The 18547-nt window shown below is 41.6% G+C and overlaps 1 protein-coding gene across 1 annotated transcript in view; it reads right to left on the bottom strand.

Annotated features, from left to right (window-relative positions):
* Positions 1 to 9604: 9604 nt before the first annotated feature.
* The window catches only part of sucla2 (succinate-CoA ligase ADP-forming subunit beta), a 29746-nt gene continuing 20803 nt past the window's right edge, over positions 9605 to 18547 (bottom strand). The window contains exons 10-11 of the mRNA XM_050049653.1: positions 14411 to 14499; positions 9605 to 12493 (exon numbers count right to left, since the gene is read on the bottom strand). Coding sequence (XP_049905610.1) covers positions 12419 to 12493; positions 14411 to 14499 — 164 coding nt within the window. The 3' untranslated portion in view covers positions 9605 to 12418. The remainder of the gene's footprint in view (positions 12494 to 14410; positions 14500 to 18547) is intronic.

Genomic DNA, 18547 nt, shown 5'->3' with positions numbered 1-18547 from the left:
TTACAGTCAAACATTTTGATGCACTGTAGGCTCAATTTTTGATAAATCAAAAATCTGAGAAACATAGTTTTTGTAGGACAGTCTGAAGATGCTCTGTAGCAAGTTTGGTGTCAGTTGAGCAAAAATTGTGGGAGGAGATAGGTTTAAGAAGTTTTACAGTTTTTGAAAAAAAAACAGAGTGATGAACTTAATAATTTTTAATAGGTTTAAATGAGACTGGACCTTTGTGCAAAGTTTGGTGATTTTTCGCGCATGGGAAGTATGATTTCCTCGGAAGAAGAAGAAGAAGAAGAAGAAGAAGAAGAAGAAGAAGAAGATGCAGGATAAGGGTCCTTAGGCTGCCAGGACCCTAATTACCATAACTGAAGAAAGAAATACATAACCTGACATCTACAGAAGTGGAATTTTCAGCAGGTTTTCTTGGCGATTTTTAATGTTCTCACTCTGCATGTGGGATTCTGCCGCCTTGATTCCCATCTTGCCAAGTTTTAAAAACTTTTTAATGAAAATACGCAGAGCTTTGTACCAGGTCTTGGTTAAATGAAGTCAGAGACTTTCCGTAGTCATCCAGGATACGGTAACAGTTCGCTAGCAGACGGTGGATCCTCTGTGCATCCCGACCAGAAACAAAATGAGTTTTGTTGGTTCTGCTGTCCTGAAGTGAGTTAAGTTAAAATAATCCTTTTTTTCGATAGATGTTACGAATTATTTTAAGATTCCAAAGTTCAATGTTAGAAAAAAAAGATTAATAAAATCCTTCTCTCCATGTCTGAGCATTTTTAAGACTTTTGAAAGACATGTCAAAACCAGTTATGGCCTTGTTTTTAAATTAATTAATTTAATACCTTTAAATATGTTAAAAGAATCTGCAGGGACGCTACGTGCATCAAGTCTGTAACCAATGTTCTTTTTTTAACACAAACTGTGATCTTTTCAGAAACATAACCAAGTAGTTTGTTGCCGAAAGCAGGATTTATGCTTGTACGTCAGATCTATACAGAGTCTACGCTGTTTCTGTGAAGTTTAGTTGATTCAAAACACACATTAAACACACATTAAACATGGCTTAATAGAGACAATTTCAAACACAAATCAGCTTCACTATAACTCGCAGCATTCACAGACAAACACTTGTCTTTATCTGGACACATTTTCCCCACAAATACAACATGCTAACGTTATTAGCACAAGCCTATGGCATTTTACATTGTATAAATTAGCCTAGCGACTAGCGGAGACTTCCAATACTCGTATGAAGCCAGGATAAATCACACACAAGACTTAAAATTGTTGTGGAGGATTTATTGTCTATTGTTTATTGTATTGTTTCTTATCTGTGAAATTCAAGTAAATAAAAGCTTTGTCTCCACTGAGGGAAATGGTTTCAGCTTACAGAGACAGACAGGAGGTCTGCGTCGCTGCAATGTGTAGTTACATTTCTGGGGAGGTGCACGTCAGGCTACAGCGTAGGGTACGGCGTAGGTATGGTGTCGATTTGACACACAAATATAAATCCCACTTAAACCATTACGTTACCATTACGTGTGAGGATGAGGATGTGTTGATCTCCTGCCACCAGTGGGGTTGCTAATTTAGGAAACGCTCCTGTGAGTCTTATAAGAGGGAAGGAATAAACGATCTGTGTAATCATAAGCTATGGGTCGGAGGACTTGTTGCATTCCTGCTCATAGCACCATCTTCCTGGATGAATGAAGCTTTGGGGCGGCAGTAGCTCAGTCCATAGGGACTTGGGCTGGGAACTGGAGGGTCGCCAGCTCAAGTCCCCGTCAAGACCAATCATGGAGTGTGGACTGGTAGCTGGGGAGGTGCCAGTCTGCCAAGGTGCACCTGAGCAAGGCACCGAACCCTCACCGCCTGTCCATGGGCACCTCCCTCACTCTGGCATCTCCCCATTTAATGCACGTATAGGTCCTGTTTGTGCATGCGTGTGTATTTCAGGCCTGTGTGTGTATGAGTGAAAAAATGAAATTCAATGTGCTTACAACTGTTCACTTCATACACATATGTGTGTGTGTGTGTGTGGAGTCATATCCTCCTCCTCTCTTCCTCTGCAGGTTTTCAAAACTTAAAAAAAAAAAAAATCCACCAAACTTTCTTTTTGTTTGCCTCAGACCGCTCGCTCCACTGGAAACTTTAAGAAATATTATTCTCATTTCCAACACAGGATGCAAGTTTACTTTCTCTGAATGGCCTAAATGACCAACAACCCCCCCCAGACGCTCCCCCTCCCCAGCTCACTGAGGCCGACCAGCCTTATCACGACTTAAGTAAATGAACTGGCAGCTGCAGCAGCACGACTCCCCGAAACCCTGAACCTTATCAGTGTGTGCCAGCTGAGAGCAAAGAGGCGGTGAGCCTACCTGCATGTATTCACACTGCAGGACCTCCATCACTGTCTGCACACAGGTGGAGATACTGAGGAGGAGGAGGAGGAGAGTCTGCAGGAGAGAGATGAAGAAGAGGTTAAAGACACACGTTATCTGTGTTTTTGTGACCTAATAAAAATATCAAGTTCACACGAGGCTCGTCAGTTTCAGGCTGAGTCACTGAAACATACAGAGGGCTTAAAATTAAGTTTCTATTTACACCAGAAAGTAGTTGTGTTTGCTGCCGGAGGAAAATGTTCCTCTGATGACGACGACAGCACCGAACAGTTTTACTCAATTATCGTCCCCATAATTTAGCAGCAACCCCAACCATGGCTCGCACTGAGGTCGCGTCCTTTCTTGGGTTTTTAAAGATTAAAACTTTTTTTTTTCAACATCAGGTTATTCTCACTAAGTTGAATAAATAAAAGAAAAACTTGAAAACACAACACAAAGAGTTGTGCACGGCATAAAATCAAACATTAAAAAGGTGAGTTCTTCTTTAACACAGCGAGATCTGATTGGTCATTCATGTTTCCCTCAGGATTAAATGTAAAAACTTTGGCGCCATCATCAGGTCAACATTTTAAAGTGTCCAATACTTAATGACCAAACACCTGCAGACCTATTGACATTCACACATCCTTTACATTTCAACAACACTGCAGTTAAAGTGTAATTATGTTTAAGCACCTAGCAGTATTACTGCTGAGCCCTCAGGTTGGGAGGTGATTTCTGCCTCAAGCGAGGGAGTTCAAGTATCTCGCGGTCTTGCTCAAAAGTGAGCGTAGAATGGAGCGAGAGATGGATCGGCAGTTTGATGCAGCTTCTGCAGTGATGCAGGCGCTGTGTTGGGCCATCATGGTGAAGAGGGAGCTGAGCCAGAAGGCTTTCAATTTACTGGTCCATCTACGTCCCAACCCTCACCTATGGTCATGAGCTCTGGGTAGTGACCGAAAGAACAGGGTTGTGGATACGAGTTTCCTCTGTAGGTTGTCTGGGCTCAGCCTTAGAGATAGGGGGAGGAGCTCGGAGTAGAGCCGCTGCTCCTTTGCGTCCAAAGGGGTCAGTTGAGGTGGTTCAGGCTTCTGATCAGGATCCTCCTGGGCACCTCCTGTTAGAGGTGTTCCTGGCACGTCCCACTGGTAGGAGGCCCCGGGGCAGAACACACTGGACGGATTACATATCTCATCTGGCCTGGAAACACCTTGGGGTCCTCCAGGAGGAGCTGGAAAGTGTTGCTGGGGAGAGGGACGTCTGGGGTGCTTTGCTCGGCCTACTGCCCCCCAATCCTGGCCCTGGATAAGAGGAGGAAAATGGATGGATGGAAATTCAATCATCTAATAAATTCTGATGTATTATTATAGATTCAATTACCCAGCAGTTTATTAAGTCATTAAAATGAGTTCAAGTTAACCAGCTGCAACATTAAAGTGATGAAAACATTCATGCAACAATAATTATAATCCAATAATATTCTGTATATTTGATGTTTATACTTTTTTTTACTTTACTTAAGTAGAATTTTGGGTACAGGAGTATTTTTACATTGTGGTACTGCAACGTATTCTCGTCCTGGGTTGTGAAATACAAATGCTTTGTCCCACCTGTCACATGTAATACATACCCAAAGGCACCCTTGAGCATCTGTATGTGACTCACAGCTGTCTCCTCTGTGAAGATTGTGTTTAAAATTGTCAAATGGTCATGGTTAGATGAGAACAACACATTCTCATCCAAGGTTGTCAAATACCAATGCTTTCTTGTGCTCTATAAGATGAGACGCTCTATAATAACGCCAAAGGGTGCCTTTAGCTTCGCTATCACACGCCAAGGGGCTTGACAAAGCATCAGTATTTGACGACCTGGGGATGAGAACGGGCTGGGTATTAAGTAAAAGATCTGAGTTCTTCTTCCCGGACTGCAGCTGAGTCTAAACTTATTCACAATAAATGTTTCTGAAAAATACAAACTGAACATAGATCACATGCACGTGTGCAGTAAATGACAGGCTGCTGTAAGATGGGTCTCTGTGGGACGACACACAGATGATCTGCCTTTACACAGAACACACAGAAGATGTCCCGAGCGATATAATATGTGTGTGTTTGGTTTCCTCCTCAGTCAGACGTGCTGTTAATCTGCTCACTGTTCTTCCCACATAGCTGCAACAAAGCAGGCGCCAACCAGCCAGCGGCGGCAGATTAGGATTCACAGGAGAGTGAGTCGCCATCAGCTGCAGCTGAGGGAGGACGTGGGAGTCCAGATGTGATGCATGGTGACACTTCAAAGGACAGATCAAACATCAGGGGAGGAGGAGGAGGACACATTTATATTCTTTACTTCAGTTAAAGTAGTAACAACACTAAAAATACTCCATCAGCACATTTACATGTTTTCCTCAGCAGAGTTAGAAGGTTTTTAATCAGGTCAATACAGAAATAGATATTTGAGAGTTTATTTAAAAACGCTTCTGCTTTTTGGTTTGTAAATGATCCAAATACTGTGTCATATATCCTTTAGCATAAAGAAGGAAAACTCGTTCACCAGCATGACATTTTACAGTTAAAAATTAACAAGCGCTCTCTGGAGGATGAACTATGCAACAGAAATGCTTCCTGTATTTGTTTGCAGACAACATACTGATCCCAACAACTGCAACTCATAGTGGAAGTGTTTTCTGGAGACTGTTCTCTCACTAAAAACATCACATTTATATTTATTGTGACCTCTGGTGGGCGTAGCAATTATGACGGGAGTGGTGGAGGAAGTCAACTGACATAAAGAGCGAAAAAGTCCTTGTGGAAAGGAGGCTGGGGTGGATGGATGGGTCAAACAAACACAGGATTTTGACCCAGGAGACGGCTGTTTGTGTCCAAACCAAAAGTTAACATTTCGTAATGTACTTAACGGACATTGCGCACATAAGTTTATGTACATGCTGTGAGTTATGTAACAATCATACCTAATTTAACCCAAACCCGGATCTTTTCCTAAACCTATCCAAGTGGTTTTGGTGTGATCTCAAGAGTCTCACAATAAATATGTGTTTAAAACTGCGACTGTTAGCGGTCTTGTCATCTCATATTTACATTCTTCTATTGGCAGCGACCTCTAGTGGTCGTAGTAATTATGACGGGAGCAAATACGGAAGTCAGGTCGTACAAAAAGCAACAAAATACAAAGGATACTGGGGTGGATGGATGGGTCAAACAAACACAGGACTCTGACCCAGGAGACAGCGATTTGTGTCCAATGTTTGACTAAAAGTTCATGTAAAGTAACATACTTAACTCACGCCACTTAGGACATAACTTTATGTACATAACGTGATTACCCAGCAATCGTACTTAAACTGCAGTCTTTTCAAAGCCTATCCACAACAATAAATATATGGTCAAAACTGCGACTGTTAGCAGTTACATGTTATCCTGTATCTACATGTTTTTATTGGCAGTGACCTCTAGTGGCCACTGTAATCATAACGGGAGCAAAGACAGAAGACAGGTTGTATAAAGAACAACACAGTGCAGAGGATGTTGGGGATGACAGACAGGTCAAACAAACACAGGACTTTGACCTAGGAGACGGTTGTTTGTGTCCAATGTAAAACCAAAAGTTAACGTAACATACTTACCTGACTTCTCATGCATAAGTTTAGGTACGTGACATGAGTTCTTTTCATAAATCTATCCAAGTAGTTTTGGTGTCACCTCGACAGTTTAACAATAAATATGTGTTTAAAAACTGTGACTGTTAGCGGTCACGTTGCGTATTTACATTTTTTTTTTTTTTTTTGGCAGCGACCTCTAGTGGCCGCTGTAATCATGACAAGAGCAAAGGAGGAAGTCAGCTGATGTATAAAGAGCAACAAAGTCTGCATGAGGGGGACATTTGGGTGGATGGATGGGTCAAACATGCACAGGACTTTGACCCAGGAGATGGCTGTTCATATAATGTGTGAAACCAAAAGTAAACACTGACTTTTTTTAACTTCACACGTACTTACTTTACATACTTGCGTCGCGTACGATACAATATTCTTATTTTAACACAAACCATCTTGTGATCTTTTCTTAAACCTAGTTTGCTGCATGTTTTGCGTGCACCTTGATCTGTTATGTGACTAGAAACTCCTGCTGTCAGATAAAAGTTGAATGAAGGAGAAAAAAATAAAATTGCACAAAAGTGAAAAAGAGCAAGGTAACAGAACTTTAAAACTCCTGTAAGAACATGAGGAACTCTGACTTTCTCTATCGCCACTCTGAGGTTTACTAATTAGTTCAAGCAAATAAACTCACAGACTAAATTTGGAAATTATAAGTTCCTTTAGTGCGTAACGGCTTGTCTAGAACTGCGAGGATTAACAAAAATAAGACCGACAACAGATTAAAAGTGCCGGTTCAGTTTCGAGATGCACAGAGCTTCACTTGGACTGTACTATAAAGTGTTTTTGTTTTTTTGTCCACCTCTCCTGAGATAGTAAAACACTGTGAAAGGGGTTTAAGTAAGGACCTTTGGCATCACCACATTGTTCCTTCACAGCCAAAATAAATCCTGAGATTCCCCACCGCCCACAAACACATTACAAGGGTGAAAGATTAGTCATCAGGTTTCATATTTTAATTCTAAAGGCAACAGTACGTCCATGAAAAATCAGCACTCGACTTAAAGCAGACCCCCTGCCTTCCTGTAAATTGGCTTTAGCTGCCACCTTTTTTAAAGAACATAAAGAAGGTTCATTCACAGCAGCATTTTCTGCCTCAGAGACCTTTTCATCTGGGGAATAACATGGCAGCAAGTATGTAATGAAACGTCTCATCTGCTCTCGCTGGAGGATGAAAGTTGAGCCTTTGTGTCGCAGCAGAAGACATCGTGGAACAAAAAAGAAAAAGGCCGAGCAAAGACTTCAAAGCTGAGTGTGTGTATGTTTCGTCATGGCGAGACTTAATTTGAGTAAAGATCTTAAAGCAGCAGGAGGTCCTCTCTGATGACTGGAACCAGCTTTTCATCTTCGGTGCTGCAACACGGTCGTCCAGCAGCAGACAGTCAGAGGCTCTCAGCTGTTTATCATCTACAGGTACAAATTCACCTGCAGTCTGCTCCGCTTGGTCTCAGACACAGTTGTGTTCTGTTCGTTTAGGTTTACGTTTGGTCCATATCAAAGGACAAATAAGTACATCATTGCCTTATGAATTATAGTCTGACTTCTTCCACACAACTTAACGCGGTGACGAGGTGTCAACGTAGCGATGAGGAGCCAATTTATTTAGAAGAGAAATGAAGGTGAAGTGAATAATTATCCAAACTGTGAGGCTCCGGTTATCAAAACTCTCTGACATTTCAATGTTGATTCATGAAAATTATGCGACCTTTTTACATCCAAAAATAAACGTTTCAATGTTGTTTAAATGTTAAAGCAACAACTGACATAATCTCAACCACATTTCAACATTAAAGTTCAGTCGTGTGCCAGCTGAGAAGGTACATTCTTGCCTTTTAGCTATAATTTGCTTTGTAGTCACACAACTTTTTACAAACAAATGGACATGTAGACAAAGTGTGAACGTGCCGACATACTGACAATTTATTTGAAAGCACAAACTGTGAAACTGTCCATTTTAAGGCTCGGGTTACCAAAACTCTGTCCAGTAATTTCCATCTGAGTCATGGGTCTAGCGCCTCGTACCCTCCCTCTGTACGGTGGGAATTTCAGGCTGTTGGTTCATTTGATTTAATGTTTGCTTTGCATTCACACTGACTTTACAGACAAGTGAATGTGGCAACAAGGTGCAAACGTAGCAACATGCTGACAGTTAATTTGGAAGAGAAAACAGAGGAGAACAGTAACATTATTACCCAACTGTCTGCTTTAAGATATTATATTAAGTTATTAAAACTCCGTCCAGTGACTTAAATTTGAGCCATGTCACTTAGCATGCCTGGTTCAGTGTGAATCTGGGGTCCCTGTCACACCTGTGGTTTGTCTTTTACCTCTGGTCCAGCCTTGTTACACTGACTGTTTAATAACTCACAAAGAGCTCTAAACATGAGGTCATCACAGTTTTATTTTTTACATCCCCTCGAGCAGAGTTTGGATCATTACACATCTATTTCCATAAACAGAGTCAACAACATTTCGACCTTCTGTCTCCTGCTGCGCCACAAAAACCCCTAAACATCCACTCCAGTAATCAAGCAGCCATTACAGCCGGCCTGCGTGACTCCGCCGCAAAACAAGAACCTGTAATCAGAGCGATCTGTGTCGGGGTCACTGCAGGACCCAACGACACACACAGTAACAGGTTAACAACCGTATAATTAACAGAATAAATTAGAGTCCACAGCCACGCTGCAGGCCACGCTCATGAAACACCAGGAAGCTGAACTGTCAGTAAGTCAGACATTTTGGGAAATTCGCTTCCTGGAGGGGAGTTAGAAGATTGACAGCACATTCATACCTGTCTGTCTAGGTATAAGGCTACAGCCAGCAGCTGTTAGCTTAGCTTAGCATAAAGGCTGGAAACAAAGGGGAAAATGTCCAACAATAAAGCGCATTACTTAACTCCTTTAATCCATTCCTACAAAACCAAAGTGGAAAAAAACAGATGATCCACAGGGTTACAGGAGGACACTTGCTCCTTTAATTTAAGCCATCTCTATGGGGTCTAATCGCCAAAGACTTTCTACATTTTTCATTCTTATGTGCACGTTAATAAATATTCCTGTCACTATAAAAACACGAGTCTCTCCTGATTGAAATAAAGTTAGCTATCTACCTTTTGCAGAGCAGGACCTTCAGTGGCTGAACTGGCCCCTTTCTCCCCGCTGGGTAAGCAAACTTCATCTCTAGGTGGCGGGGAGTGAGGCGGAGAGACCGTGGGGTACATGTATGGGTGCACTAGTGAGCTATAAGCAGTCAAACATTGAGCCTCAGTGTCTGGCAGCGTGTTTCGTCTTGCGGAAGTGAGCGTGGTTTTATTTTAAGTGGGTTGAGTCGAGCTAAGCTGGTGGTTTCGCTGCTGTCCCAACTGCAAATTAATCCTACTGTGTCCTGTATTATCTCTGAAACTGATCTTACTGGAGTTCAAACATGTACGAGTCTGAAGTTGCTGTACTGTCTTTCCGAAGTCGTCAACGGACCCTAATAAATGTCAGAAAATGGACGAACGTCCTTGTCAAGACAACACAGGAAGAAAAGAACGAAGCACAGAAACCTTGGTGTTCTCTGCATTTATTTTTTGTCTTTCTTTGTCGTACTCCTTTTGTGAGGAGCATAAATATTTTACAGAGAGAGAACATCCGTTTGGTTATTTACAAGATATAATAAATGAAGTACAACTCACAATGTCTGCTTGTGTTCGGAGCGCTGAAGGAGGAGGAAGAGGAAGAAGGGATAAGAAACTACAGTCATTTTACCGTTCTGGTGAGAGGTCAGACATCATATACAGAAACAAAAACACTGTGTGGCATGATGGCAGACTGAATGTACAGCGGCAGCCTCTGCAGAAGTCCCTGTTCAACTCTGCAGCAGCTCTTCAATAAAAGGGAGGAAACAGAGGGACCTAATAAATACACAAATCTCCAGTGTGTCCAGTTTCTTGTAACTTTCAGAAAAACTCTGATGGAGTGAAGCTAAAATGCTGCAGTCGTGTTTTTAAACCAGGGACTTCTACAACAGCTGCCTCCAACAGCACAATCAACCCGCTGTCGAGGTTGTGAGATGATCTTAACGCCAGTGCGCCCTGTTAGCTAACATCATAAAGCATGCTTCAGTTCAGCAGGACGGGGTCAACACAACAGACTGTGAGAAGACGCATGAGCTCACTCTACAACAAACCATGAGGGAAGCAAGAGAGACAAGCATCCTGTTTAGCAGAGCGAGAGACGAAGTGAACGCAGGAAATCATACCAAGTTTCCCCCTCGGGCCGTTTCTCTGGGAAAGCTGAGCTCCACAACAGGAACACTGAATAATTCATGTGACTTGTTTAAAAATTGGAGATGTATCACCTCTGTTCAACACGACCACACATGAAGCCGCGCCACAGCCGAGCAGAGCGGGAAACTCCAGTACCGTTCATCAATACCCACCACAAATCCCTGCATCAATCAATGCGCCTGCGGTCCACAAGTGTCACAGCTAATATTTTAGACTGACAAATGTGGTCTGTGTTCACAGCTGAGGGTAAACAGTGAGAATGGTGCTAATGCTGCGGTCTTTATCCTTCAGAGACTGGATGCTGGGAGGTGAGCCGAAACTCCGACACTCAAAACTAAAGCTGGAGATTCATTTATTTCACATTTCTTTGGGTTTAGCTTTCACCATTTATAAATGTCTTTGTACTCAGAGACTCTTTATGATGACTCATAGTGAATGATTAGATTACAGCTGATAAATCTGATTGTTTTCCAACCAGTAGAAGTGCCTGTTTCCAGCTAAAAATGCAAAGGTTGCTACGTTTGTCTTCACTAACAAAACAAGCACAAAAGCAAGTTCTCTCACGTGCACCTGATGCCCTTTGTTTAAAGGTAAGATAATAAATCTGTCACATACCTCCATGCAGATAGTTTTGGCTGTATTTGTCCACACTGTGAGATCTGTGGTTTAATCAAGACTAACAGCCTGCAGCTGTGCTCGCAGCTCTGTGGGGTTAAAGGGATAGTTCAGATTTTTTGAAGGGGTTGTATGAGGGACTTATCCACAGTCAGTGTATTACCTGCAGTAGATGGCAGTTTGGAGAAGCAGGCAGGAGTACTGACACGTAAGCTAAGCAATGCACCGCTGTGGACGGGGGCAGCAGAAAATATATTTTAGCCACCTAAAAAACCCAATACCAGTTCAAGTGTTGGCTATATTTACAGTATTTCTAACACTTAATTTTTCCATAAGACAGCCTGTTCCAATGGTTCCAGTTTCCTACCTATGCTCTCGTCAAACTCACCAGACTCCATTGAGAAAAACAGCAATTTTAGCTTCAAACCGTGGTGTCAACCCGTGAGCAACAGGCATCCACAGGGCTGAGAGAATGCAAATATAGGGAGGCAAAATGCCAAACGACTGAATCTGAGGTTGGCTTTTACCTTTACTTCTGCTGGTGAGTGTTTATCCTGCGCAGTATACTTCTAAATACATGAATCCAGTGAAGACTTTCAGTGTGATCATCACAGCATAATGGAGGGTTTACATTATGTGTCTCCACTTTTGGACCAAGGAAGCGTGCTCAGTTCGACCAGTAAGAACCAGCTGATGAACACTTGTGTCTATAGATGGTAAAGGAACGACGACGAGGCGTCTGCGGGAACAACAGCTCGTTCTCTGAAGCAATTTCTGTCTGAACACTATTATTAAATCAATGCTGCAGACGGTGCTGTCCGCTGTGTTTCACTGAGACGTCACTCTGTCATGTTGTTTGTGTGTTTGATGAAACACTTCAAAGTTCTGCACAGTGGGGACAAATCTTACTTTATTCTGTCACATTCCTACATAGAGATAAGACACCGAAAAGGCACTCATGCAGAACTATGTGTGTGTTTTAATGAAAGTAATGGGATTACAGTCCATCTCCTGATGCCTTCCCAGTCACCTGTCTGCACCAGCCTGATGTAACAGCACCAATCAAATGTGAAAGCAGCGTCGTCACACAGGGCGGAGGAACATTTCCCAACAAGTGCTTAAATAGTGAAAGAGTTAAAAGTGGAGGTTTGTGCGTATCAACTCAAGTATAAATTAAGTTTGTAGGTTTGAGGAAATGTGGAGGGACAAAAAAAGGTTGAGACAGGAAACAGATCCGAGTGTGACTTAAAAGGAGGCTGTTCTCTCTCTCAGTGTAACCTGTTGTGGTGGTCTACCTGTTGGACACCTGTACAGAGTCATGCCATCATGCCACAGAGTAAGAAAGAGAAAACTAAACGTCTCTGGTGTGTGAGAGGCCCGTCTTGCTGTCTGTATGGGGGAGGAGGTGGAGTGGTTGGCGTCTGTGGAAGTGTTTGGGGTGAGGAAGTCATTGAGGTCAAAGGTCAGGTCTCTTTCTTAGATGGGCAGCTGGAAGGTGATGTCCACTTGAGCTTCCTTCGCCAGCGAGACAATTTCAGAAAGCTTTACAACCTGTGAGCAGAGACACAGACGGTTAGAGTCAGACAAAACTTCTTTTACATAAACGCAGGTTGTTCAGCAGGTCCTCCAGTTTAAACCAACACACCTGCTGTTTTGCATGTAACACGTTACCACACCACAAAAACAATTAAATTTGAGCAGTAAATGTCTCAGATACAAATTAGTATTACTGCCTTGTGGTTGTGTGCCTCTGCCAACCAGTCAAGTCTGCAGTTTACATGCATGTCTGTCCAGACTCATTTAATATTTATACCTATCACCATAAGTGCTGCCAAAGAGAACGAAAACTTAGATCTTCCAGATTTTAACTCTGAATCAGCCTCTACACAACACCTAAAAGATAAACCATTAGAAGCTGTTTATCTAGAAATAAACAAACAGTACTTGCCATGAGTTGAAACAAATGTACGCACTCAATTTAAAGGCAGATTGGTGGAAGTGTGACTGGTGATTAAAGGGGGAAATTACATTCATTTACTTGGTTCGCTTTTGTCCAATGAGATATACAAATGAGATTAGGGGCGGGGCAATTCATCCATGTGCTGCAATAAATTAGGCAGCACCCGCTGTAAGCATGGATTCGTCCAGAGAAGGAGCTGCAGCTGAAAACCTCGCCTACAAAGTGTAAATGACTTCTCACAGGAGATCACATACGCAAGATATATAAGAATTATCAACATAGGGAACATGTGTCTGTTAGTAGCAGTCACTTAAACTTTCCGCACCGTCACTGATTGTTGTTATTCGGCTGCTTTATATTTTCTGTTTATTCTAACGAGCATGCACGAGCGACAAAATGGCTTAAACTTTCGTTCCAGACTTTAATTACAGTCTGTAAACTGTTTGTTACTTTCACACTGACGCAAAAATACATTTGCAAGTAATAATCTTAACTGCATGTTACTGCAGTGATGAAATAAATCATAACCATTTTAAGTCTAAGGTCAAATACTTAAGCAAAATACTGGTTCTCCTGATTGCTATGATATACAGTAATTAATGTATGTGTTGCAGTAATGCTTTTGAATTTGAGGTCCTTCACTTTCTGATCAGGTATCTGACTCAAAATATTATCATAACACAATAGTGATGCAGAAATAAGACTTATTTTAAAATATGCTGCTAATGTCATTATTTTTAAGATAATTGAGTAAAATATTTAAATATTTCTGAGACTAGTGTTTATTGTTGGGTTATTTAAGTGTTATATCAATTGAGTAATGAAAAAATCTTTAGAATAATCGATGAATTGGTTGTCAACTTATCAAAAAAATAATGGATAGATTCATCAATAAATAAATAATCATTAGGTGCAGCTCTGAATGAGATACAATCTGAGACACATCAAAGAGAGGCGTTTTATAAGAAGTACCTCAACACTCACATGTTTCGCTGGTCTGCTATAGCATTTTCATACCGTATGGAAATAAATAGAAACCAGCGGCTACCTGGAGCTTTATGGAAAAAATAATTTATCCAAAATCTACAGTTGTACAGCAGACATGCAAAAACCTGATTTACATGATTTGGACTGAGAGCTGTTTGACTGTAGAAAAATACATAAAAACACAATTCATCTTCGTCTTTACATAGCTTCTTAGTTTCAGTACTGAAAAGGAAAGAGGGCAGATGATGACATGAACAGAGGATGATGAAGAAAAAGGTCAAAAAGTTAAATTTGATGTTAATCAGTGGGAGGCAGATTAATACCTCGCTACATCACACCTGTGGGAGACACCTGACATGATGAAGATTCATCTGCTTCCTGTGCTGGTCAGTGTGTGTTATAAAGACAGATTCATACACACACACCTGGAGGTTTAACAGACAGGTGTTTCTTTGGTCATCTCCCTACCTGCAGCACATGGCAGTGTGTGTGCTCAAGTGTGTGTTTGAGTGTGTGTGTACCATTTTTGCGGCCTCGTCCAGGTCGTCACAGGCCAGGATTTTCAGCGGACTGGCAGCGATCAGAGCTTTGGCATCGTCCACTCTCGTTCCTTAAAAAAACAAGACAAATGTGAGGTTTTGAAAACAGCGTAACACCTTCACAGGACAGAGACAATAACACTTTCCTCTGTTTATATTCTCCACCAAACAATGAGCTTTACAGAATGCAGCTGTGTCAGCGTCAGGGAGGCTCTGCAGTGACATTAGTTTGTTTTTAAATTAACATATCTTTAAGATGCTACCGCAGGGTTCTTAGTGTGGTGATCAGAGCTCTCTTTGAATCTCACTGTGGATAATCACAGAGGGTGATTGCTGATAACCATCCTCCAGAACTATCAGGACACAACTTCAAATTATACTCAAGAAATATTAAAATCTGATATTGAAAACGATACTGAACTTAAAGGCAGTGATTCTGAGACCTGATGAAGTCAGTCTATCCAGGACGTTTGTGTACGGATCAAGAAGTCTGAGGGTTTATCAGAGATCAATACACTGCAACGAGGACTCAAATACTCTGTGACAGGGTTTTAAAACTCTGGAAAGCAATTTAAGTAAATCCAGAAGAAATCCAGCGTTCATGTTACAAAGTAGGTTCCCTTACAACATTTTTTCAATTAGAGGTATTCAAGACAGTCTATGAAGCAAATCAGGGCTGGATTCTTGGGTGACATGCATATAACTGTCCAAAATAAAGAACGCAGCCCAGTGATGTCACCCTTTGGTTTGTGGACTCCTGTTTTGAAGCCTAGAGTTTAACATTTGGCTGTCGCCATCTTGTTTTTCTGGAGCCAGGGGTGACCATATCTGGGTGAGAAGCTGGAGCTGTGGAGGAGCAAGGGGTGGATCTGACTGAGAAGCCGAGGATCAGCAGACAGCCTGTCACTTAAAGCAGCCTGCCCTTAATTATGTGTGTTATATGTACACTTTTCAGTCCCTGCACAGTTGTCAAGAAAGTTGAAATTAGCTATAGAGACCAAATCTGTTTTTTGTACCAGGCTGTAAACATGTTTATTCTGCACGGTCTGCATCAAAAGAGCCATTTTTGGCCAAAAAAGCTCTCAAATAATCTGCCTGGAGCCGCAAAACATATTTGAGCCTCATAATGAAGGTAACAGTCAATCCAAATTCACAGATTAACATCACTAATAGGTCTAAATGAGCCTTTTTTACTATGTTTTACTGAACTGTACTTTAAGTTTGCAGGGTAGGCGGTACAAGCAATACGTCCACACACTGTTCAATTCTCTATTTCTCCAGGAGTATTTTTTTGATCCACAATCCATGGCTAGCTTAGCTTGGGAGCTCCAGGACAAGCCATCGCTACTGAGGTTCATCAAAAATTAAAGTAAAAGGTGACAGGCTGTATGACGCACATTTAGTTGATGAAATGTAGAAACATTTTGTTTTTAATTCTATGGATAGGCTTTACCTTGTTACAATGGAGAATGTAAGTTTCACTCAAGGCCTACGAAAATTGAACAATGACAATTATTAGTCATTATTAATTTCGATATAATTTTTTGCCAAAGCCACAGGGAGCCACTGGAGAAGGGCGAAAGAGCCTCAAGTGGCCATTAGAGGAACTGCAGTTTTGGGCTTCATTTTGAGCTCCGTAGGTTGCTGCTTGGTGATATCGTGATTCTTGCGCAATAACATGAATCCAACTGCGTCACAAGGTAACATGATTTGGACAGACGTGGAGGAGGAGAGTGAAGTTGTAAATACAGAACCTGTACCACTTGAAATGACTGTTCTCAGGAACCTTAAAGCGTCCATTTTGAACGAATTTTAGTTTTACTTTGTTACTATTGCGCTGTCTCGTTCGAGGCTGTTGTCTTGTTTGAAAGTTCCAAATAATAAAATAAATACGGTTAATTTCAACCATTTCTTAACTGAATTTATACAAGTACTGTAGTGTGACATATACCGTTACCATGACATAAAATTACTTTTACTGTGATAGGAGATTTTGGCCACATCACCACAACTAGTACAAAGTAAAGACCATTTGTGGGACATTAAAGCCAGTGGATGATTGAATACTCTGCACTTTTACAGTCACTCACTTAACTTCAGAGGATTTAAAACATTTTTTAAACTGAGATTTTACATTTGAATTTTGTCCAATTTCCTTTCCTGTTTTTCCCACATGGATGAAAACTGTTAGTGAGTACATCTGTTCACACACAGTGGGTCAGACTTTGACTACAAACAAACATCAGGCGGGACGACTTGTTGGCACGTGTTAAAATGTGTGAAGCAGCAGCAGCACTTCTTCAGTTTATATCAGAGTATAAATCTGGACGTAGTCTCTCAGCAGAACCTCAGCAGCACCAGTCTGAGGTGAACGTGTGTTTGATTCCAAAATAGAAAACAGGAGCAGGAGAACTGAGAAATGTCAGCTCTGTTTAGGCTCCAAATACGAGCATGCAGCACATCTGCGTGCTCCCTGACTCTGCTGCTGCTGGATGAATAAAGATGTGAGCTATGGATCCAGTGATCTGTCTCCACAGAGTCATCTGAAGGTCACGCACACACCAAAAAGACTAACGAGCTTTCTGATCACCAGTTGCCCTCGACAATATGGAGTGTGAATCTACATATGCATACAAATACATATTAATAATAATCCACAGTTCAGTCGGGTTCATGGATCTCTGCATGTTTCCAGGAGCCAGACTTTGAAGTAGGAGGCATCAAACAGACACAAGTTCTCCCTGTGAGCTGCCAGCTGCTGCCTGTTAACCCGTCTGACTGGAGGTGCTGAGGTCTGCCAGTGTGTGTGTTTAGTTTACTGGAGTGTAAAGAGGCTGATGGCTGAGGCCAGCTCAGGACATGAAGAGCAGTTAAAGCGTGTTTTAATCTATTTGCAGGACATCGTCAACAACATATAGACCAAACTGTTCATCTTGTGGAAGACGTAACAATTGGGTTAATCTGAGTCCAGAACAATGGCTCCATCATGTCTGAATTTAAAGTCTGACCTCAGTTAGTCCAGAGTTACTGGTTCAGGAACCGCAACAGTCTGTGGTGCCTTTCTTAATCTTTATTTGAATGCTAAATATTTTTTCATTTGATCCGCTTTCACCTTGTATTATTAGAAAACAATAAGCATGGCTTTTTCCTTTCTTTTAAAGAGTTTTTAATCAATATTTTTATGCCTAAATCACTTTGATTCAAATGCAGAGGCAGACAGAAGTTGCTGCTATTATTGTGATAATCTATATATAAAATCACGTCATATCTGTTTCAGGAAAACAAAGATGAAGTGACAAAGCAGAAGATGGCGGACACGGAACTTCAGTTCCTGTAGCAACTCAACCAGCAACAGGGTTCTCAAACTTCCTGTTGCCGCTGTTAGATCAGACCCAGCCTGCTGTGACTCCCAGCGCACAGATTTGCCCCAACTAAATAAGAGCTGCAGCAGCTGCTACTGAAGGTCTCCCTTCTGAGCTTCTGCCCGCTCTCCTCTCAGCAAATCGTCTCCTAGCTCTCAGTGTTTTCGGAGCACAGAACTTCTGAACTCCTCCTGTGCTCTCTCAGCACAGGAGGAACCACGAGTGATGTTAAGTGTATGGTGATAGGTTTAATATTAAGTCTAATCTGATACTTACATTTAGTAAAATGTTGATTAAATATGAATTTGACACATGGGCCGACCTTAAGGTGGTAAACACTGTGAACAACTTTTCAACAGGAAAACTGTGTCAACTATTATATTTCAGATCAGCTCCAGTGCAATAATGTAGTTTAGCTGGAATTGTACTTACTGTAACTCAGCTTCTAAAAGAGTTCAGGGTTGTATCATGCAGTTAAGAATACAAAACAAGCATCCTGGAAAATACAGCGAATGCTGTAGCCTCTAAATTCAGCTCACTTTGCTTCACATGATCCAAATACTGAGCGCACTGGTTCAAAACTATAAAGTTCATCATCTTACTATATAATGATGAAAACTCTGTGTGTGTGTCTGTTCCACGTTTTTCTCCTCACTGACTTGGTCAATCCATGTGAAATTTGGCACAGTGGTAGAGGGTCATGGGAGGATGCCAATGAAGCAATATTACATCAATTGGCCAAAGGGGGGCGCTATAG

The sequence above is a fragment of the Epinephelus moara genome, chromosome 7 (genome assembly GCF_006386435.1).
Source record: "Epinephelus moara isolate mb chromosome 7, YSFRI_EMoa_1.0, whole genome shotgun sequence".
Classification (NCBI taxonomy): domain Eukaryota; kingdom Metazoa; phylum Chordata; class Actinopteri; order Perciformes; family Serranidae; genus Epinephelus; species Epinephelus moara.
This window is presented reverse-complemented; position numbering and strand designations above follow the sequence as displayed.